The sequence below is a fragment of the Babylonia areolata genome, chromosome 17 (assembly GCF_041734735.1).
Source record: "Babylonia areolata isolate BAREFJ2019XMU chromosome 17, ASM4173473v1, whole genome shotgun sequence".
Lineage (NCBI taxonomy): Eukaryota > Metazoa > Mollusca > Gastropoda > Neogastropoda > Buccinidae > Babylonia > Babylonia areolata.
The window spans coordinates 20,692,002-20,714,578 of record NC_134892.1 but is presented as its reverse complement, the minus strand read 5'-3'; the positions used below and the strand labels follow the sequence as shown (position 1 = coordinate 20,714,578).

General features: G+C 44.8%; 1 protein-coding gene across 2 annotated transcripts in view; it reads left to right on the top strand.

Moving 5' to 3' along the window:
• The first annotated feature begins 2,460 nt into the window (after positions 1 to 2,460).
• Positions 2,461 to 22,577, top strand: part of LOC143291515 (multidrug resistance-associated protein 1-like) — a 61,710-nt gene continuing 41,593 nt past the window's right edge. The window contains exons 1-11 of one of the 2 annotated variants that reach the window (XM_076601407.1): positions 2,461 to 2,582; positions 4,909 to 5,085; positions 7,925 to 8,050; positions 9,985 to 10,113; positions 10,832 to 10,957; positions 12,598 to 12,659; positions 14,279 to 14,416; positions 15,839 to 15,909; positions 16,725 to 16,878; positions 19,094 to 19,274; positions 21,619 to 21,750. In XM_076601407.1, the coding sequence (XP_076457522.1) occupies positions 2,481 to 2,582; positions 4,909 to 5,085; positions 7,925 to 8,050; positions 9,985 to 10,113; positions 10,832 to 10,957; positions 12,598 to 12,659; positions 14,279 to 14,416; positions 15,839 to 15,909; positions 16,725 to 16,878; positions 19,094 to 19,274; positions 21,619 to 21,750 (1,398 nt within the window). In that variant the 5' untranslated portion in view covers positions 2,461 to 2,480. Of the gene's footprint in view, positions 2,583 to 4,908; positions 5,086 to 7,924; positions 8,051 to 9,984; positions 10,114 to 10,831; positions 10,958 to 12,597; positions 12,660 to 14,278; positions 14,417 to 15,838; positions 15,910 to 16,724; positions 16,879 to 19,093; positions 19,275 to 19,464; positions 19,476 to 21,618; positions 21,751 to 22,577 lie in introns of those variants that run through there. The other variant, XM_076601408.1, reaches the window with a different exon arrangement.

The following is a 22,577-nucleotide window of genomic DNA, read 5'->3' as shown; positions in this document are numbered from 1 at the left end:
TCTGGCGAGTTCGGATGCAACTAGTGCCGTTCTCCTTTGGGGTCTGTCCGCGTTATCTCTGTCCAGGAGAGTCCTTATGTTCCAAGCACCAATGGTGAGAGGAACGATCCTTGTTTTTTTCTTTTCTTTCTTTTTGTTTCGACCGCTGATGTAGGGTCCCCGCCAGCCGCGGTATGCTGGCCAGGGTGATATGGAGCAGGCAATTTTTAGGGCACCTTTTCTAGCCCCTTCCTCATGCCAGGGAGGTGAGCAGTGCATTCCTAAAGAGGGCTGCTCAGACGCTCAGACGGCTGCCGAGCTCCATCGCTGCTCCTGTCGACGAAGAACGACCCTATGGCCTGAGCCGCCTGCGTGCAGGTCTGCGGCTGCGACTGCCAGTGTACCCACACCTGTCGTTTCGTCGCTCGCCTGTCGCCACAGGACTTGGGGGTGATGAAATGATGAAGGATGAAAGGTCATTTTGGATGACTGATGACTTGCGCGATGAGTTTGTTTAAAGTGAAGAGGAGTTGCGCAACGTCGACCTCACTCTCTTGTCCGGGTCCACCAATTTCCAGTGGCAAGACTAAGTCGAGACGACTGGAGGATGAGCACGGATGCAGTGGATGACCAAGATATCCTTTCGGTGTCTCATCTTGCTCTCTGCACTCCACAGTGCGTTGCTGTAACTGCCTTCCTCTCCGTTGAACCGATAGGTTTCTTCCGCAGATTCTGCCGGATCCAGACTTCGCATGCATGGGTAGACACACCCCGGGGGCCAACTGCGTGTGGCATGCACACAGCACAGTGGAGCTAGATGGCCGTCGGTGGCTCTCCTGAGCCGACGCCCTTTTATGGATCTCCATAAGGGTGTCTAGCCACCCGCCTCACCAGTCCCGGAAGGGAGCAGTGGGAGTGCCGGTTTAGTCGCCGGCAACCCGACCCTGAACAGGTTGTACTGGATTACAGGTTACCAGTAGCAGATCTAATGACCTGACCTGACCTAAAGATAAGATATAATCATCAGGGCAATAACCGAATTTTTTTTCCCCGGACTTTCTTGGGTCGACCACCGTTTTATTATGTATATAAATTCATTATGACAATTCAAAATAGATGGGGGGGAGGAGGGGGGGGGAATGTGAACATAAACAATAACAGATGTAAGTGATTATGCTGATAAAAAAAAAATATATATATATAAATATGGTTCATTACACAATCAAACACATGAAACATTTTATGGGTTTTAGTGACAATATAATTATAAAGTCACAGACAGAAACACAGACACAGAAACATAAGCGCGCGCGCGCGCGCGCACACACACACACACACACACACACACACACACACACACACACACACACACACACGTTTTGCTATGTCATTCATCTTTATGCTGAGCGCAGAGCTGCAGTCATTTCTAACCTAGCCATGTTACCATTATCTTCTACGTCAGCTGACAACCCCCCCCCACCCCCCCGCCCCACCCCTTTTTTTTTCATCGCTGTATCTTCAAACTATAACACATCACATTACTGTTACAAAGACCTCTCTGATCGCTGTATCTTCATACTATAACACATCACATCACTATTACAAAAGACATCTAAGCAGTAACCGAACATAGGTGATGCCAGATATAGCCTGTAACCCCCACCGTCCTCCATCCCCTTTACCCGAAACTCACCAGTAGCCTATAATCAACTAAACCGTGTATGCTGCAGCACCTGCTGGGAATTTGGTCAGCTGGTTTCAGTTCAGGCCAAAGTTGTTATCATCAATCTCCAGACAATGGAACGAGTACAAAGAATAGGACGAGTGGAAAATAGTCACAAGAATTCGTCCCCCCCCCCACCCAAGCCCCCCCTCCGCACCCCCCACCCCCCAAAAAAAAAAGAAAGGAAAAAAAAAAGGGGGGGTTGGGGGTAGGGTTGGCTGGGGTTGGGGGTGGGAAGAAAAGAAAGAAAATTCGCATTACAATAATAAAGAAAGACAGACAGACAGAAAGAAAGAAAGAAAGAAAAGGAAAAAAAAGGCAAGAAAGACAGACAGAAAGAAAGAAAGAAATGGATAGAAAGAAAAGCAACAAAAATAAATGGTCAGAAAGAAAGAAAAGCAAAAAAAGGCAAGAAGAAAGACAGACAGACAGAAAGAAAGAAAGAAAGAAAGAAAGACAGACAGACAGAAATACAGGTAATCATCTTGTACTTGTGGTATCATGCTATTTTTCAAACACAAAATGCACGGTTAGTTCACGAGTGGACCACGTGGAATTTGTGTTCTTCTCTCTCTCTCTCTCTCTCTCTCTCTCTCTCTCTCTCTCTCTCTCTCTCTCTCTCTCTCTCTCTCTGTGTGTGTGTGTGTGTGTGTGTGTGTGTGTGTGTGTGTGTGTGACTGATGACTGATGACATACATTTTTTTGACCCAGTGGTGTCAACAGATAATGCGAATGCCGTGCGCAACAATAACGTACAGTTTCCAAAGACACTCTGGACATGTTATTCACGACTAAAACCAGCTTCCATCAATTTTCCAGGATTGTCGAGAACAAAGTAATGGATACTTTTGAAGACTTCTGCGGAGGTTCTGCATTTTGGGTAAATTACTGTTTTCTTGTCTGAATTTCGGAGGCTTTTGATATGTCGCGTGCATGAAAGTATGTGTGTGCACACACTGCTTGCGCTCATACACGCGCGTGACTATGCATGACTATGGAATGTCTGTAATAATTATGTGTCATGTGCTTATATGTATGTGTGTGTGTGTGTGTGTGTGTGTGTGTGTGTGTGTGTGTGTGTGTGTCTGTCTGTCTGTCTGTCTGTCTGTCTCTGACTGTCTGTCTGTCTGTGTGTATCTGTGTATGTCTGTGTGTGTGAATAGAATAGAATAGAATAGAATACTTTTTATTGTCATAAAACCTTAAAGTTTATAAGACACAATGAAACATAAACATGAGCATATTAAGAAGAGAAACATTCATGAACAAATTTCGCCAGCCTTGGCTGTATTTCTGTTAGAAGGATCAATTCACTAGGCTTTGCATTTGGACGACATATATCGATTAGGAATCTGTGTCTGTAAGTATTGTACTTTACACAATTGTCTAAAAGGTGAATCTCATCTTCTAAACTGTTACAAGTATCACACAGTCTTTGTTCTTTCGGTGTATTTTTATATCTTCCCTGTTCGATTTGTAAGTCATGGGCGCTGATTCGTAACATGGTCAGTGCTTTCCTGTGTTGTGTATTTGCTGTATTCTTTAAATACGGTTCAATTTGTCACAGCGTTCTTGTAAAATGCTAATTTAGATGAACTGTCATGTTTCTGTTTCCAAAATTTTATATATTCATTTTCAAGCTTCTTGGATACAGCATGCTTTAACCTTTTAACACTAAAAGTGAACTGATTTTTCCAAACATGATCTAATCCAGTGCTAGTTAATACATTTCTTATGAAAAGTAGCCACTGAACATTTTCATTTGTTTGACGATACATGCAGTTATATGTTGTGTATACAAGTGAATTTTGAGGAAGCTCTAATATGTGTATCCAATAGCCAATAACTTGACATATTATTTTTAGGCTTATTGGAAATCTTCCTAATTCTCCTAAAACGGGGAGAACCATTGCTCTTTTATGTACACCAAGTAACTGCTTACAAAACTTGACATGAAGTCTTTCATGTGGAAATTTGTTGAAAAGACAATTACTGAATAATTCGAATAAATTAAACGATACATTTCCTGTAACATCATATGGGAACCAAACTTCTGCTCCATATGTTGAAATAGGCGTTATCAAAGTATCATATAACTGACACATGATATCTATATTCATATTTGTATTACGAAATGTTCTGAGTAGCACATGTAGAGCCTTATTTGCTTGATTTTTAAGATGACCTTGTGCTCGACTTAAGTTGCCATTTCTATGAAATATAACCCCTAAATATCTATATTCTTCTGCTGTTTCAATTATGTCCTCTCCACATTTAAAATGTAGGGGTATTTTAGGGACAGTTTTTGAAAAAAAACGATTACTTTTGTCTTTTCTCTATTCAAACGTAAGCCCCATTGACTGCAGTAAGAGTGTAAAATGTTAAGCTTTTGTTGCAAGCCGTCTTTAGATAATGATAAAATAACTAAATCATCTGCATATAAAAGACATGGGATTCTAGTAGATGAAGTGTTGTGAATTGTTGGGGAGTTCATGTGTGTGTGTGTGTGTGTGTGTGTGTGTGTGTGTGTGTGTGTGTGTGTGTGTACTTGTGCTGTCTGTGTGTTCATGTCTGTGTACGCACGTCTCTTTCAGTCAGTCAGTCAGTCAATCAGTCAGTCTGCCTGTCTGCCTGCCTGTCTGTCTGTCTGTCTGTTTCTTCCCCCCACCCCTCGTTCACTCTGGGGCTTTGCATTTCGTCAGACCATATCTATATCCTAATCGTGCTGTAATCCAAATGATTTCCAAGTTTCGATTTTGTGTGTCCGATAGTTGTGTCCATCACTATAGGTAAAAAATCAAACCGTCTAAAACTCTGTGGAAGTAGCAAAGAAGATGAAGTACAGTTTGTTCGAGTATACCCCGTGATTCAGAATTTAAGAGAATAATTCATCACAGGAAAATCAGTATTATAGGCAGCCTTGTCTCTTCCGTTTTGATATGATAATGTCTACAACACATCAAAAGTTGGTGAAAAGTCTATGTATGTATTTTGTATCGATCATTTGAAGCAAGATAGACACTGTGCTCAAACTATACTGTATACATATATTTTTGTGTGTCTCTGTAAATAGTTTTACGCAAATTTGCAAAGACACTGATTTTTGGGAAGCTAAAACAGGACTTTACCCAATACCACATTGATTTTGAGAGCTATGTATGTTTCTCATGGGGTTTGCTATCTGTTCGGAACTGCTCTGCTTCCAGAACGAATCCCTGCTGAACAGCTCATGGCCAAGGTTCACTACATGCTTCCGCAACACAGTTCTGGTGTGGGGACCTTGCGGGTGGCTGTGGGTGACCTCCCCTGTCTACTTTCACTTTCTCTACACGCACAGAGCCCCCGCTCCCGTTCCTCACAGTGCCTTCAACATCGGCAAAATGGCGAGTGTGGCTGTCTTGAAGTGCCGTAGACAACCGGATTGAGGAGTATACTATTACTACTACTGCTGCTGCTGCTGCTGCTGCTGCTGTTGTTGTCAAGTTGTTGTTGTGGTTGCTGTTGCTGTTGCTGTTGCTGCTGCTGCTACTACTACTACTACTACTACTACTGCTGCTGCTGCTACTGCTCCTACTACTACTGCTGCGCGCTGCTTTTGCTGCTGCTGCTCCTACTACTACTACCACTATTACTACTACTGCTGCTGCTGCTACTGCTTCTACTTTTAACAAAATAAAAAAAGATCAGGCACAAAAAAACAACAAAAAACAAACACACCATAACTTAAAAAGAAGGGAATAAATGATATAGAATAAAAAACAACAACAAACAAACAAAAAACAACAACAACAAAAAACAACAACAACAAACAACCAAACAATAACAAACAAACAAACAAAACAAAAAAAAGTACATAAAACTTTTTTATTTTTATTATTATTTTTTTTTAGCATATTACAGTTAAGACAAGATCCAAAGAAAATGCAGTGTAGCGATGCGCTCTCCCTTGGGAGAGGAGTCCGAATTTCACACAGAGAAATCTGTTGTGATAAAAAGAAATACAAAATACAAAATACACTAAATGCTGTGTGTGGCATCGTTCTGGAATGTTCGAGTGGTCGTTGCACTCACCTTGCTTTGACAAAAGAACAACACTTCGTGTTCTGTGCGTCCACACAGGAATGAAGGAGGTTGAATGGTTAAGATATTTATCTGCCCAATACAGTGTCCATGAGAGTCTGTGTTCAAATCCCGGTGTCGCCTTTTTTCTTTCAAGTTTGAATTAAACTGAGCGTCTAGTCATTCGGATGAGACGATAAGCCGAGGTCCTGTGTGCAGCACGCATTTGCCGAAATGGAAAAGTACCCAAGGCAACGTATGTTTTGTCCTCTGGCAAAATTCTGTGGAAGAAATCCACTCAGCAAAAAGAGTAAGAGGGGACTTGATACAGACGTACAAAATATTTAATGGGTTTGACGATGTAAACAGAGCATGCTTTTTTTGTACTCCAAAGGTAGACACTACAAGAAACAGTACAGATAAAATATTTAAACAGTATTCCAGAACAAATCTCAGAAAGTTTACATTTAGTAACAGAGTAACAAATTATTGGAACAAACTCACAAACAATACCAAACGTGCACCTAGTATAAATACTTTTAAGAACCTCATAGATAAACATGAGTTATTGACAAAAAAAAAAAAAGACTTATGACTTTGATGGATAAAATGACTGAGCTAGTCAACGACCCGACCAACAATAAAAAAGGAGTAATAATGACTCCTCTTGTTTGTTGTGTCAGAATAAGAGGTCAAAGTGTCAAGTTTAGAGAACACAAAAAATATAAATGTAACAGTCAATGCAGTTTGGATATAATTAGACTTCTTTTTAAAAAATTTTTTTGGTGCCCATCCCAGAGGTGCAATATTGTTTTAAAGAAGATGACTGGAAGGAACTGAATTTGTCCTATTTTTATGCTAAATTTGGTGTCAACTGACAAAGTATTTGCAGAGAAAATGTCAATGTTAAAGTTTACCACGGACACACAGACACACGGACACACACACACACACACACACACACACACACACACACACACACACACACACACAGACAACTGAACACCGGGTTAAAACATAGACTGACTTTGTTTACACAAGTGAGTCAAAAAGGAGTAAACCTGAAGGGGTATAAAAAGCCAAAAATGGCTAAGTTGTATGTAACAACGCCCCGAATCCTGATCCTGATTCTGATCCAGTAAGGTAGGCGAACTGATATACATATCTATCTATCTATCTATCTATCTATCTATCTATCTATCTATCTATCTATCTATCTATCTATCTATCTATCTATTTGTCTATCTATCTATCTATCTATCTATCTATCTATCTATCTATCTATCTATCTATCTATCTATCTATCTGTCCATCCATCTATCTATCTATCTGTCTCTCTATCTCTCTATCTCTCTCTCTCTATCTATCTATCTATCTATCTATCTATCTATCTGTCCATCCATCTATCTATCTATCTGTCTATCTATCTATCTATCTATCTATCTATCTATCTATCTATCTATCTATCTATCTATCTATCTATCTATCTATTATGTGTGCAGACAAGGCGTGACTGGCTCGTTGGGTTATGCGTTATGCTACTGGTCAGGCATCTGTCTAGCATATGTGACATCGCGCATATGGAATTGTCTGAACGCAGTGACGACTCCTTGTTTCTCGGTTTCAATTTTTCAAGGAGGCGTCACTGCGTTCGGACAAATCCATACACGCTACACCACATCTGCTAGGCAGATGCCTGACCAGCAGTATAACCCAACACGCTTTGTCAGGCCTTGAATGCATGCATATATATTTGTGTATTTTTACAAGTTTATTTTACAGAGTTTTGCTAGAGGACAACACTTTTGTTCCTACGGATTCTTTTTCAGTGCTATGTGCTTACTACACACGGGATCTCGGTTTATCGTCTGATCCGAAAAAACAAAACTAAACCAGAAAAAAACAAAACAAAACAACAACAACAACCCCCCCCTCCCCCACCACCCCCAAAAAAAAAAAAAAAAAAAAAAAAAAAAAAAAAACCACCAAAAAACCCCACCACCAGACGCTCAGTATGATTTTCCAGTCAATCTTGGAAAAAAGGGGCCAGAGTGGGATTCGAACCCAGACCTTCACAGACACTGTATTGACAGATAAGCGTCTTAACCATTCTGCCACCTCCCCTGAGAAACCGAAACCGAAACCGAAACTGTGTGTCCATAGCTGCTGTGTGTGGTGCTGGCCGTGCTGGCCTGTCTGGAAGGTCTGGTGGGAAAGCAGGAAGACCTTCAGCATCACCCAGTGTCCACCGCCTTCTATCTGGGATGCGCCGTCAAAGCTGCTACGTTTGTGAGTAGTATAATAGTCGTGCCCGACAATCACTATCAGAACAGCACAGAAGGCAACTGCTGTCCCGACTATAATTATGGGCTAGAATTTTGATTATAGTGGAGAATGTCTTGCCCAAGTTATATCCCCAACACTCTCGGCCAAGAGGGTTTTAGGACAGTCGGCGTTGGGATGGTCCCCAAAGGCCAACTAGCCCACAAGGCTGCAGCACGAAGAACCAGTGCTGTCTTGCCTCCTGGTTTGAGAGTCGCAGTCCTTCACAAAAGACTAAGCTGTAAATGGCTCCTCATTGTAATGGAGAAAAGTATAGCAGCACTAAACAGCAGCAACATCATCATCATCATCATCATCATCATCCATATGTACTAGATCATGAAGACATTATGAAAGCGAAAGCAATATCAAACCCTCCATCCCAAGACTGACGCAAAACAGACAAGAGTGACGGTTCTTCCGTGCTGCCCTACACACCAGAGGGCGTAACGGACAGGAACAAAGTACCATTTAACCCATTGACTGCTGAGGTTTGCTGAAACGAGATCAGTGTGACATGAATGTGAAGTATAGCTGCTACTGTTTTGCATACTTTTTAATGATGTGATCGATGTAGCTGAACAAACATTATGCAACCCCAAAAGGAATAGTGGCTGACGGGCGCAATAGCCGGGTGGTTTAAGCATTGGACTTTCAGTCTGAAGGTTCCGGGTTCGAATCACGGTAACGGTGCCTGGTGGGTAAAGGTGGAGATTTTTCCGATCTCCCAGGTCAACATATGAGCAGACCTGTTAGTGCCTGAACCCCCTTCGTGTGTATACGCACGCAGAAGATCAAATACGCACGTTAAAGATCCTCTAACCCATGTCAGTGTTCGGTGGGTTATGGAGATACGAAAATACCCAGTATGCATAAAACCATGACAGAGGCATCGGCAAGTCGATGTTGGTCGTGTAACGGAAAATGTTAGTAATGGTCAAAGTTATGACCGCTGAACATTAATGGAAGAAAAAAAAAGAAGGAAGTGATCTAAATGAGGAATAGTGGCTGACGTCCTGACCTATAAACGCTTGTCTTGTCTCACTGAAGCGACAGCCCGTCACTGACGAGTATACTTGTCGGCAGTCGTCAATGGGTTAAATGATGGCCTATACATAGTTCTATGCATCAGCAGTGGTGAGTGATACGCTGCTTTGAGCCGCATTTCTTTCAGCCACACTTTTTATCAAGGCGTGGTTTGTGTTTCTGGCGAGGATAAACACAACAGACATAATTTACCCACAAATTCTTCTTCTTCTTCGTTTCATGGGCTGCAACTTCCACGTTCACTCGTATGTACACGCGTGGGCTTTTACGTGTATGACTGTTTTTACCCCCGCCATGCAGGCAGCCATACTCCGTTTTCGGGGTGTGTGCATGCTGGGTATGGGTTTTTGTTTCCATGATCCACCGAACGCTGACATGGATTACAGGATATTTAACGTGAGTATTTGATCTTCTGCTTGCGTGTACACACGAAGGGGGTTCAGGCACAAGCAGGTCTACACATAAATTATGTTGACCTAGGAGATCAGAAAATCTCCATCATTTACCCTACTAGGCGCCGTTACCGAGATTCGAACCCAGGAACCTCAGAATGAAAGTCCAACCTTTAACCACTCGGCTATTGTACCCGTCGAACCCACAAATAAAAACGATGATTCACGTAAATGAAAAACGACGACGACGATGACAACGACGACGACCATGATAATGACAACAACGATAATGATGACTAAGACGACAATGATGATGATGATGATTATGATAATGATGATGACAATGCTATAGCTAGATGCTGCTGCTGCTGCTGCTGCTGATGATGATGATGGTGATGATGATGATGATGATGATGATGATGGTGATGATGATGATGATGATGGTGATTGTGATTCATACAGATTCTCGCCGCGGTACTGACCGTGTTGTCGAGGAAAGCGGAAGTGACGTCATCGTGTGTCCTCTTCCTCTTCTGGTTTCTGGCGTTCAGCGTGCATATTGTTCTGCTGTACACGTCTGTCGTTGAGGAGGTGGGTTCTGTGCGCCTCTCTGTGTATTCCTTTCAGTTCAGGTCAGTTCAGGTTACTCAAAGAGGTGTTGCTGTGTTCGAACAAGTCTTAACATATACGCTACACCACGTCTACTAAGCTGATGCCTGACCAGCAGCGTAACCCAGACCGCTTAGGTCTTGATTGAAAAAAAAAAGAGAGATAAATGAATGAATGAATGTATGAATAAGAAATTAATTAAATGAATAAATAAACATATATATATATATATATATATATATATATATATATATGTGTGTGTGTATATATGGATAACAAACTAACTAACTACCTAACCAGCTAACCAACAAACTAACTGAATAAAAAAAAAAATCGATAAATGAATGAGTAAATAAACAAACAAATCAATAAATCAATCAATAGGTAAGTTGAAGCAAATGTGCTTTTCTCGTTTTGTTTGTCTGATTGATTGATTGATAGGATACTTATATAGCGCCTGTCCTCGGTCGGAGACCAAACTCTAAACGCTTTACAAACACGGGGTCATTTGCACCACAGGCTGCCTAATTGGGTAGAGCCGACTGACGGCTGCCACTGGGCGCTCATCATTCGTTTCCTGTGTCATTCAATTAGATTTCAGGCACGCACATATACACACTCAGACAGACATGTAACATTTTACGTGTATGACGGTTTTGTTTAGTTACCGATGTTGATGATACCGTTGGTTTGAGGGCAGGAAGGTGTGGACAGCTTCATTTTATCCAGCATCTTCGTCGCTTCCTTCGTTTTCATCGCCCTGCAGCTCGTTCTGCACAGCATCGCAGAGCCCGTGGTCCACGTCTGTGCTCGTAGAGGCGGGAAGGTGGGTATATGGTTTCAGTTTCTGTTTCTGTTTCAGTTTCACAAGGAGGCGTCATTGCGTACGGAAAAATCCGTAATACACGCTTCAGAATCCTGACCAGCAGCATAACCCAACGCGTTTAGACGCGGGTATGTGGGTGTATGGGTTTGAACAAATGCTCAGGAAATGAAATACATTAGACGGGCGCAATAGCCGAATGGTTAAAGCGTTGGACTCTCAATCTGAGGGTCCCGGGTTCGAATCTCGGTGACGGCGCCTGGTGGGTAAAGGGTGGAGATTTTTCCGATCTCCCAGGTCAACATATGCGCAGGCAGACCCGCTAGTGCCTGAACCCCCTTCGTGTGTATACGCAAGCAGAAGATCAAATACGCACGTTAAAGATCCTGTAATCCATGTCAGCGTTCGGTGGGTTATGGAAACAAGTACATACCCAGCATGCACACCCCCGAAAGCGGAGTATGGCTGCCTACATGGCGGGGTAAAAACGGTCATACACGTAAAAGCCCACTCGTGTATATACGAGTGAACGTGGGAGTTGCAGCCCACGAACAAAGAAGAAGAAGAAGAAGAAGAAGAAATGCATTACTTTATTCATTCGTAATGCTATGTCTTTTTTTCGATTAGGCTTTGGGACTTGTGATCCAGTGTTCATCAGTGATCAGGGTTCGAGGCCCCGTTTCGGCATGGTGTTGTGTCCCTTGGGAAAGGGACTTTACTCCGATTAACCTCACTCCATCAGGGAGTGAATGGGTACCAGACATTGGTTGGGGAAGGTTAGAACGGCAGAAGGAGAGGACTGGGCCCCGCCTGCCTGTGCTGAGTCCTGGACACAGTGGACATAAATTCACTGTGGCTGTGAAAGTATACGGGACCTTTAACCTTTAACCTCTAAACAAAATATCAGTAACAGCTCTGTTGACAGAAAAGATAATCTGAAATAAATTCCACGAAAACTTTTTGACTGTCAAATCGTGGTGGAATGATATCCAAGTGAGTTTGAAATGCAGTCATTACTTTTAGTGTGTAAATCTACAGTGAAAAATGTGGAGTGATGGCCTAGAGGTAACGCGTCCGCCTAGGACGCGAGAGAATCAGAGCGTGCTGGTTCGAATCACGGCTCAGCCGCCGATATTTTCTCCGCCTCCACTAGACCTTGAGTGGTGGTCTGGACGCGAGTCATTCGGATGAGAAGATAAACCGAGGCCCCGTGTGCAGCATGCACTTAGCACACGTAAAAGAACCCACGGCAACAAAAGGGTTGTTCGTGGCAAAATTATGTAGAAAAATCCACTTCGATAGGAAAAACAAATAAAACTGCACGCAGGAAAAAATACCCCCCAAAATGGGTGGTGGTGTAGTGTAGCGACGTGCTCTCCCTGGGGAGAGCAGCCCGAATTTCATTTATCTACTTACCTATCTATTCAGCCATTCAATCATTTAGATTCATTCATTTATCAATTCATTCGTTCGTCACTTTTTCTTTCCTGCTGATTTTGTTTCTCCATTTGTCTACCATATTTTCTGATGACCACCCGTGCAGTTGTGCAAACATATTTGTCACTGTATGAAAACCTGTCCTATGTGTGTGTGTGTGTGTGTGTGTGTGTGTGTGTGTGTGTGTGTGTGTGTGTGTGCTGCAGCCACAAAGTCCTGAGCTGAGAGCATCGTTTCCATCGAAAGTCACGTTCCACTGGGTAACAGGGTAAATATTTCTTCTTTTTTTTTTCTCTCCTGGAAATGCCGACATTTTCCTATCATGTGGAAACGAACGGTATTCAGCTCATTTGCTCAGCCCCTCACCCCCCCCCCCCACCCCCGCCCCCTCCTCTCTCTCTCTCTCTCTCTCTCTCTCATATAAACAAAATTGACATTGTAAAATGGAAAGTTATGAAATATATATATATATATATATATATATATATATACATATATATACATACATATATATATATATATATATATATATATATATATATTAGTTTCAAAAGTATGCTTGAGCCAGAGAAGCATATCAGAACAGTATCAAATAAATGGCATAGAGTAAGTATTGCCAGATTTAGACTCAGAACGCTTGGCTTGATCGCACATCCAAGGTAGGTTTACGCCGAACCATCCACACTCTCCCCTTGTCCAATGTGTGGGTTTCAAAGAGAAGATGACATGCATTTTTTTTTTTTATATATTCAACTGCGAATCACTGTTCGTTAAAAATGTGTTGTTTCCAAAGCAAGTACTGCAATGAGCTCACTCAGTACGGCCAGTCCTCTCTTCTCCTCTACACAGACCCCTCGGATGTTCAGTGAGTGTCTCAATGACCCAACCTTTAGCTTCCGTCGTCAGAATTGTGGTATTCTTTGTCAACATTCACGTCTTCAGTATAAGAGCCTTCCGCTTGCAATATTTTGATGATGGTAATTGGGGTGAAACGCAGTTAGCGTCGTCTCTTTCGCCGTTCGTATGGAGAGAGTTAAGATACCATTAGTGTGTTGGAAATGAATTACGATGACGATGCAGTAAGATTACTGGCGAAGTACATTGCTGAAGACTATAATATTCGAAAGGAGAGTAATTCGTGTCAATAGCTTAATTACATGGATAGAAAAAAAATGCTTTTGTTTTCATGAACTTTGAAAATGGATGGTCGATCGTTAGTTTATTTAAGTTCCAATATGTTTCTTTTCTGTTTTATTTTGATTCGTTATTGTGATAATTATTGTTCTGATTTGCACCCCCATGTCACCAGAGCTGTATAACTAATGATATTGAACCTTTCAGTGTTCAATGATCAGTGTTCAGTGTTCTCTCTCTCTCTCTCTCTCTCTCTCTCTCTCTATATATATATATATATATATATATATATCACACACACACACACACACACACAGAGTCACACACACACGAAAACACACACAGATACACACACACACACACACACACACACACGAACACACACAGAGATACAAACACACACACACACACGAGAGAGAGAGAGAGAGAGAGAGAGAGAGAGAGAGAGAGAGAGAGAGAGAGAGAGAGAGAGAGAGAGAGAACAAAAACAAAACGAAATGAAACGAAATTTTACTTTAACGAGAGATATGAGATAAGCAATTTACATGCCGCGCTTTTTTTTTTTCAACCCACTACATAAGAAAACACACACACACACACGCGCACACACACACACGACTCAAAATCTCAAGATTCAAAAACTTTAACGGTTTCATTTTCTTCGTCGTATAATCGACATACAAATTACAAACCAACTCTCTTCAATTCCCTGTTTTTTTGGTTTTTTTTTTAAATGGTTTATTTCCAACCCAGGTTAGTTTTCAAGGGCTATAAATCTCCCCTGGTCCCGAACGATGTGTGGGAGTTACCTCCCAGCCTGATGACGTCGCGACTCCTGCCGGATTTCACGTGCAGATGGGCGCGAGAGCTGGCCAAGGCGACAGTGTGCAGGTATGAACAGAAGGCGGGGATGTTCGAGGGGAATGATGGGAGGGGGTAGGTGGGTCATAGATTTGAGACAGCCAGGAGCGCCAGAAGGATTTAATATAATAATAATAATGGTATTTCTGTAGTGCTGAACTATTCTTGTGTTGAGACAAATCAAAGCGCTTTCGCACCAGTCATTCACACGCATGCATAACTCTAAAACTGGAGAAACTGAAGACAAGGAAGAGGCAGTGAACAGAGGCTATTTTTGGGAAGAGGTGGGTTTCAAGGCCAGACTTGAAAGAGCTGAGTGTGGAGACTTGACGAAGCGAAAGAGGAAGTTCATTTGATGATGATGATGATGATATGGATACTTATGTAGCGCCAATCTTCGGTCGGAATCCAATCTCTAAGCGCTTTACAAACTCGGGGACATTTTGCACAACAGGCTGCCTACCTGGGTAGAGCCGACTGACGGCTGCCATTGGGCGCTCGTCATTCGTTTCCTGTGTCATTCAATCAGATTTCAGGCACGCACACAGACTCAGACAGACATGCATCATTTTACGTGTGTTACCATTTTGTTTATTTGATTTCTTCTCTGGACTGCATCACGTTCGTTCAGGGAACAACAACAAATCATTCATATCATTGATACCAACATTTTCTATTTGAAGCAAATAAAGAGTTCTGGAGCCAGTTGCATTGCTTGGTTTCTAACTTTTTGACAGTTACACGTGACTAAATACCTACGTTGACCGAACTGCGCCATTGGTCAGTTCCATACCACACACAGTTAGTAGCGGATTACGACCATACTAGGCTCTTCCGTCCGAGCAATGCAACTGGCTCCTGAAGTCTAAAGTACACAAAAGTAGCGACTGCACTTCAAATTCATGGCATACTGATCTCATTTCACAACGGTTTTGCAGTCAAGTGGTTAATTGGTATTGTTCTCACACACATTGCCAACAACATCCTAACCATGGACATTAGTGGAGTGATGGCCTAGAGGTAACGCGTCCGCCTAGGAAGCGAGAGAATCTGAGCGCGTTGGTTCGAATCACGGCTCAGCCGCCGATATTTTCTCCCCCTCCACTAGACCTTGAGTGGTGGTCTGGACGCTAGTCATTCGGATGAGATGATAAACCGAGGTCCCGTGTGCAGCATGCACTTAGCGCACGTAAAAGAACCCGCGGCAACAAAAGGGTTGCTCCTGGCAAAATTCTGTAGAAAAATCCACTGCGATAGGAAAAACAAATAAAACTGCACGCAGGAAAAAATACACCAAAAAAAGGGTGGCGCTGTAGTGTAGCGACGCGCTCTCCCTGGGGAGAGCAGCCCGAATTTCACACAGAGAAATCTGTTGTGATAAAAAGAAATACAAATACAAATACATATATGCAGTGTTGTTTATCTGATTCGATGCTGTGCTTCTGTTTCCAGACTGAAACGTCGATCTCACCGTGCCAAGGACGAAGATGCATCACAGCTGAACGAGAAAACGAAATTACTTGGTTGGTATTTTCACTGCACACAGACACACACAGACACACACAGATACACACGCACACCGTACACATGCACACACACACACACACACACACACACACACACACACACAGATACACACACACACACACACACACACACACACACACACACATATATACGCGCGCGCACACACACACACACACAATGTGTTTGCGAGCGCGCGTACGTACGTGCGTGCATGTGTGTGTGCGCGCGCGCGGGTGTGTGTGTGAATGACACAACACGGTAGTGGAAGAAAACACGTTCAGATATATAGCTAACTTCCCCGTCTTAGATTGATAAATACATCAAGTTAGGCGCACTGAAAGAAAAAAAGACAGATGATGGTAAAGGGAGGGAACCATTACATTTTTGTATGTCTGATAAAGCAGCAGTTTCTTCCCTTGTTGACCCTGCATGGATATCAAGGCAATGGCAGTGAACAATTCGCCCATGGCAAGTGGCTGCGGAAGACAAATCAAAATGAATGTGTGTGTGTGGGGAGGGGGGGGGGGGGGTTGTGTGTGTGTGTGTGCCTGTGTGTGGGTGTGTGTGCGTGTGCCTGTGTATGTTTGTGAAGTGCGTGCGTGCGTGCATGCGTTTGTGTGTGTGTGTGTGTGTGTGTGTGTGTGTGTGTGTGTGTGAAGTGTCTGTATGTGTGCGTGCTTGCGTGCATGTGTTTGCGCGCGTGTGTGTGTGTTTGAGTGAGTGTGTGTGCGCGTGCGTGTGTGTGCGTGTGTGTATGCGTATGTGTCTGTCTGTGTGTGTGTGTGTGTGTGTGTGTGTATGTGCGTTGCAGGCAAGCCAACAGAAGGGGGGAGCACTCAGCGATTCCAACGTCCCCCATCTTTAGTCAGAGTGCTCTTTCGTGTTTTCTACCCGGAAATGTTCTACGCGCATGTCATGCGTCTCGTGGCGGATGTGCTTCAGTTTGCCAACCCCATTCTGCTGAGGTAGGATAGGAAGATAAACATGGAATAATATCTTAAAAGGTGAGTATGCGCACGCAGAAGATGAAATACGCACGTTAAAAATCCTGTGATCCACGTCAGCGTTCAGTGGGTTACGGAAACAAGAACATGCACAGTGTGATAGTCAGTCGTGTCCGACTATGACCATCAGAACAGCAGAGGAGGCAACTGCTGTTCCGACTGTTTGGGCTAGAATTTGATTATAGTGGAGAGTGTCTTGCCAAAGTACATCCCCACTCTCTCGGCCAAGAGGGTTTTTAGGACAGTCGGCGTTGGGATGGTTCCCAAAGGCCAACTAGCCCACAAGACTGCAGCACTAAGAGCTAGCTAGTGCAATTTTGCCTCCTAGTTTGAGAGTCATAGTCCTTCACAAAAGACTAAGCTGTAAATGGTTTCCCATTGACTGGAGAAACCATTGATAATACAGCTCTCACTTTGCTGTTGGCCCAAATGTAAACTTATGTCAATCTGTGATATAAGCCGAGTGTTGGGCCAATCATACACAGTATAGCTGCCTAAATGGCGGGGTGTATGAACAAAACGGTCACACATGTAAAATGTTGCATGTCTGTATGAGCGTGTATGTGTGCGTAACTGAAATCTGATTGAACGACACAGGAAACGAATGATGAGCGCTCAATGGCAGCCGTCAGTCGGCTCTACCCAGGTAGGCAGCCTGTTGTGCAAATGACCCCGAGTTTGTAAAGCGCTTTGAGCTTGGTCTCCGACCGATGATAATCGTTATGTAAGTATCCAGATCAAATCAAATCAAGGTCCCATAGCCTAAGGCTACAGAGGCAGTGAATTCAGATCCACAGTGTTTGAGGTATGGCATAGGAAGGGGGGGCCCAGTCCTCTCCTTCCGCCGCGTTCAACCTTCCTTAACCGAAGTTAGGGTACCCTGTCACACCTGGATGAAGTGAGGAAAACAAGAACAACCACAGCACGCTTAAACGGGGCGTCGGACCTTGATCTGTGGTGAACACTGGATTAGAACAACGCTGGCTGCCTGTAGAGAGATTCTTTGCTGAATGCCTTGCACACTTCTTCAGGAGTATGATCCTTGCAGCTCATCTGTTTGATATGTTTGCATACATGCATATATACATACCTGTCTACCTACCTACCTACCTACCTACCTACATGCATACATATATACGTACGTACGTGCACTGCCTTCGTACATCCATCCACCCACCCAACCACTCAACCAACCACCCCCCACCCATCCATCCACTCAACCACCCACCCACCCACCCACCATCTTCCCACCAGTCCACCCACCCAACCACCCATCATCCATCCACCCATACACCCACCACCCACGCAGAAGTTCAAATACGCACCTTAAAGCTCCCGTAATCCATGTCAGCGTTCGGTGGATACTGGAAAGAAGAACATACTCATGGCATGCAAGGACATGCTGACATGCACACCCCGGAAAACGGAATATGGCTGCCTAAATGGCGGGGGGAAAGAACGAAATGGTCATACACGTAAAATGTTACAGATCTGTATGAGTGTATATGTGTGTGTAACTGAAACCTGAATGAGACAGGAAACGAATGACGAGCGCCCAAATGGCAGCCGTACAGCCGGTTCTACCCAGGTAGGCAGCCTGTTGTGTAAATGACTCCGTGTTTGTACAGCGCTTAGAGCTTGGTCTCCGACCGAGGATGGGCGTGTATATTGTATTTGTATTTTGTATTTGTATTGTATTTCTTTTTATCACAACAGATTTCTCTGTGTGAAATTGGGGTTGCTATACTACAGCGCCACCCACTTTTTTTGGTATTTTTTCCTGCGTGCAGTTTTATTTGTTTTTTCTATCCAAGTGGATTTTTCTACAGAATTTTGCCAGAAGCAACCCTTTTGTTGCCGTGGGTTCTTTTACGTGCGCTAGGTGCATGCTGCACACGGGACCCGGGACCTCGGTTTATCGTCTCATCCGAATGACTAGCGTCCACTTAAGATCTAGTGGAGGGGGAGAAAATATTGGCGGCTGAGCCGTGATTCGAACCAGCGCGCTCAGATTCTCTCGCTTCCTGTGCGCACGCGTTACCTCTAGGCCATCACTCCACACTCACTCCATATCTTCATCACCATCGACCCACCCCTCACCGACTCATCCAACCCATCCACCCATTCACCCATCTTTCCATTCATCCACCCACCCACTGTTCGTCATAACGTGCAGCGCCCTCATCGCTTACATCGAGAACAAGGGAGACCACTACAGGTGGCAGGGATGGATACTGGTCGTCGCTTTCTTCGTCGTCAGTTTCCTCTACTCCGTGTTCTTCAACCAGAACTCGTACCGTTCCTACAACGTGGCCATGAAGATCAAAACTGCTCTGGTGGCCGCTATTTACAACAAGGTAGTGTGCTGTGGCTGTGGCGTGGAGAGAGAGAGGGGGTGGCAGACAGAGACAGAGACAGTCAGAGAGACGGGGAGGGGGAGCCAGGGGTTGAGGGGGGGGTGGGGGGGGGGGGCTGTGAGAGAGAGAGGAAGAGGAGAGAGAGATATGAGGACGACCATAAAAATCAAAACTGCCCAGGTGGCCGCTATTTACAACAAGGTAGTGTCCTATGGCTGGGGCGAACAGAAAGAGAGAGAGAGGTGGGGGAGGGGGGTGACAGAGAAAGATACTGTGGCCGTGGCGTGAAGAGAAAGAGAGAGAGAGAGAGAGAGAGAGAGAGGATACTCAGCAGAGACATAGACAGTGTGATAAAGAGATGGGAGAGAGAGAGTGGAGAGAAAGAGAGAGAGGGGAGGTGGCACAGAGAGAGAGAGAGAGAGAGAGAGAGAGAGAGAGAGAGAGAGAGAGATGAAGACGGCAGTGAATGTCTAAACTGCCGTGGTAAGTGTACTGTAGCCGTGACACACACACACACAACACACACACACACACACACACACACACACACACACACAGAGGTGACAGAGTGACAGAGAGAGAGAGAGAAAGGAAGAGAGAGAGAGAGAGAGAGAGAGAGAGAGAGAGAGAGATGATACTTAGCAAAATGAGACATAAAGACATGTGAGAAAGAGATGGCAGAGAGAGAGAGAGAGAGTGTGGAGACAAAGAGAGATAAGGAGGTGGTGGCAGAGAGAAAGAGAGAGAGACAGAGAGAGAGAGAGAGGATGGGCGAGACAGAGACAGAAGGAGGGATGAAGACGGCAGTAAAGATAAAAATTGCTCTTGTGGCCGCCATCTGCAACAAGGTAGTGCGTTGTGTGTGCCATAGCGTGGGGAGAGACAGAGACAGAAACAGAGAGAGAGAGAGACAGAGATGTGGGAGAGACAGAGAGAGAGGAAGACGACCATGAAGATCAGAGCTGCCCTGGTTCTACACATTGAGAAAGCGCCACCTCAAGATGATGGTTTGAGCACTCAAGGCAAGGCAAGGCAAGGGCAGGGCAGGGCAGGGCAAGGCAGGGCAGAGCAAGGCAAGGCAGGGCAAGGCAGGGCAGGGCAGGGCAAGGCAAGGCAGGGCAAGGCAAGGCAAGGCAAGGCAAGGCAAGGCAGGGCAGGGCAAGGCAGGGCAGGGCAAGGCAAGGCAAGGCAGGGCAGGGCAAGGCAAGGCAAGACAAGGCAAGGCAAGGAAGGGCAAGGCAAGGCAAGGCAAGGCAGGGCAGGGCAGGGCAGGGCAGGGCAAGGCAAGGCAAGGCAAGGCAGGGCAAGGCAGGGCAGAACAGGGCAAAGCGAGGCAGGGCAGGGAAAGGGCAGGGCAAGGCAGGGCAGGGCAAGGGCAGGGCAGGGTAGGGCAAGGCAAGGCAAGGCAGGGCAGGGCAGGGCAGGGCAGGGCAGGGCAAGGGTAAGGCAGGGCAAGGCAAGGCAAGGCAAGGCAAGGCAAGGCAAGGCAAGGCAGGGCAGGGCAGGGCAGGGCAGGGCAGGGCAAGGAAGACAGGGCAAGGCAAGGCAAGGCAGGGCAGGGCAGGGCAGGGCAAGGGCAAGGCAGGGCAGGGCAGGGCAGGGCAGGGCAGGGCAGGGCAAGGCAAGGCAAGGCAGGGCAGGGCAAGGCAAGGCAAGGCAAGGCAAGGCAAGGCAAGGCAGGGCATGGCATGGCAGCGCAGGGCAGGGCAAGGCAAGGCAGGGCAAGGCAGGCCAAGGCAAGGCAAGGCAAGGCAGGGCAGGGCAGGGCAGGGCAAGGCAGGGCAGGGCAAGGCAGGGCAGGGCAGGGCAGGGAAGGCAAACAAGGCAAGGCACATAAACCCATACAAACACACATAAACCCATACAAACACACATACATACACCCATCGATAATACCAAGGAAAAAATTTTGTCTGATGCTTTCAAAAAACAGTGAAACTCATCAGCTAGGTCGTTTGTGGAACATTTATCACAGATTCTTTCATTTCTGGGTAAATTGTCAAAACGCAGTCTGTTAACAGGCAAAGGATTGTATTAGTTGTTCTAAACTTAACTCAGTTACGCAATTATTTGGTAGCACTGTGAAAAAAACAGCTTGGCCAAACCATTATTCTTTTTGTTTTATTCATTTTATTTTGTTTTATTATTTTAAATTTATTTATTTATTTTATTTATTATTAAAATTTTTTTTTCGAGGCCTGACTAAGCGCGTTGGGTTACGCTGCTGGTCAGGCATCTGCTCGGCAGATGTGGTGTAGCGTATGTGGATTTGACCGAACGCAGTGACGCCTCCTTGAGCTACTGATACTGCTACTGATACTGATACTGATCGTCATGCCTGTAGGCCCTGACGGTGAGTAACGAAGCGAAGCAAGAGTTCACGGGGGGCTCAGTGGTTAACCTGATGTCCGTGGACTGTCAGAGGATACAGGACGTGGTCACCAACCTGTGGATCGTGCCTTCCGCTCCCCTGCAGGTTGGTAGATGGGGGTGTGGGGTGTGGGGCGTGGGGGTGGCTGGGGTGCGGGTGGGGGGGGGGGGAAGTATGGATCGGTTGTCGTCGTTGAGGGGCGGATTGGGAGAGCGAACTTGGCAGAGTGGTTTACTGTACAGAATTTTGCAGAATTTCGTTTTCAGTGCGCCAAGCGCCTGCTGCAAACAGGACCTCAGATTTTTCGTCTCCTTCCAACGACAGTACGCTCAGATTGATTCCCCTGTCAAACTTGGAAGAAAGGGCAAGAGCGAGATTCGAACTCGAACCCTCATGGACAGTGTGTTGGCAGACGAGCATCTTATTTTTCTACAACTACTGGAGTGATGGCCTAGAGGTAACGCGTCCGCCTAGGAAGCGAGAGAATCTGAGCGTGCTGGTTCGAATCACGGCTCAGCCGCCGATATTTTCTCCCCCTCCACTAGACCTTGAGTGGTGGTCTGGACGCTAGTCATTCGGATGAGACGATAAACCGAGGTCCCGTGTGCAGCATGCACTTAGCGCACGTAAAAGAACCCACGGCAACAAAAGGGATGTTCGTGGCAAAATTCTGTAGAAAAATCCACTTCGATAGGAAAAACAAATAAAACTGCACGCAGGAAGAAATGCAAAAAAAAAAAAAAAAAAAAAAAAAGGGTGGCGCTGTAGTGTAGCGACGCGCTCTCCCTGGGGAGAGCAGCCCGAATTTCACACAGAGAAATCTATTGTGATAAAAACAAACATAAATACAAATACAAATACTCCATCTAATCTCCGAACTGTTCCAGATTATGTTGGCTTTCTAAATACAATGTATTTTGAATTGAGCTGAA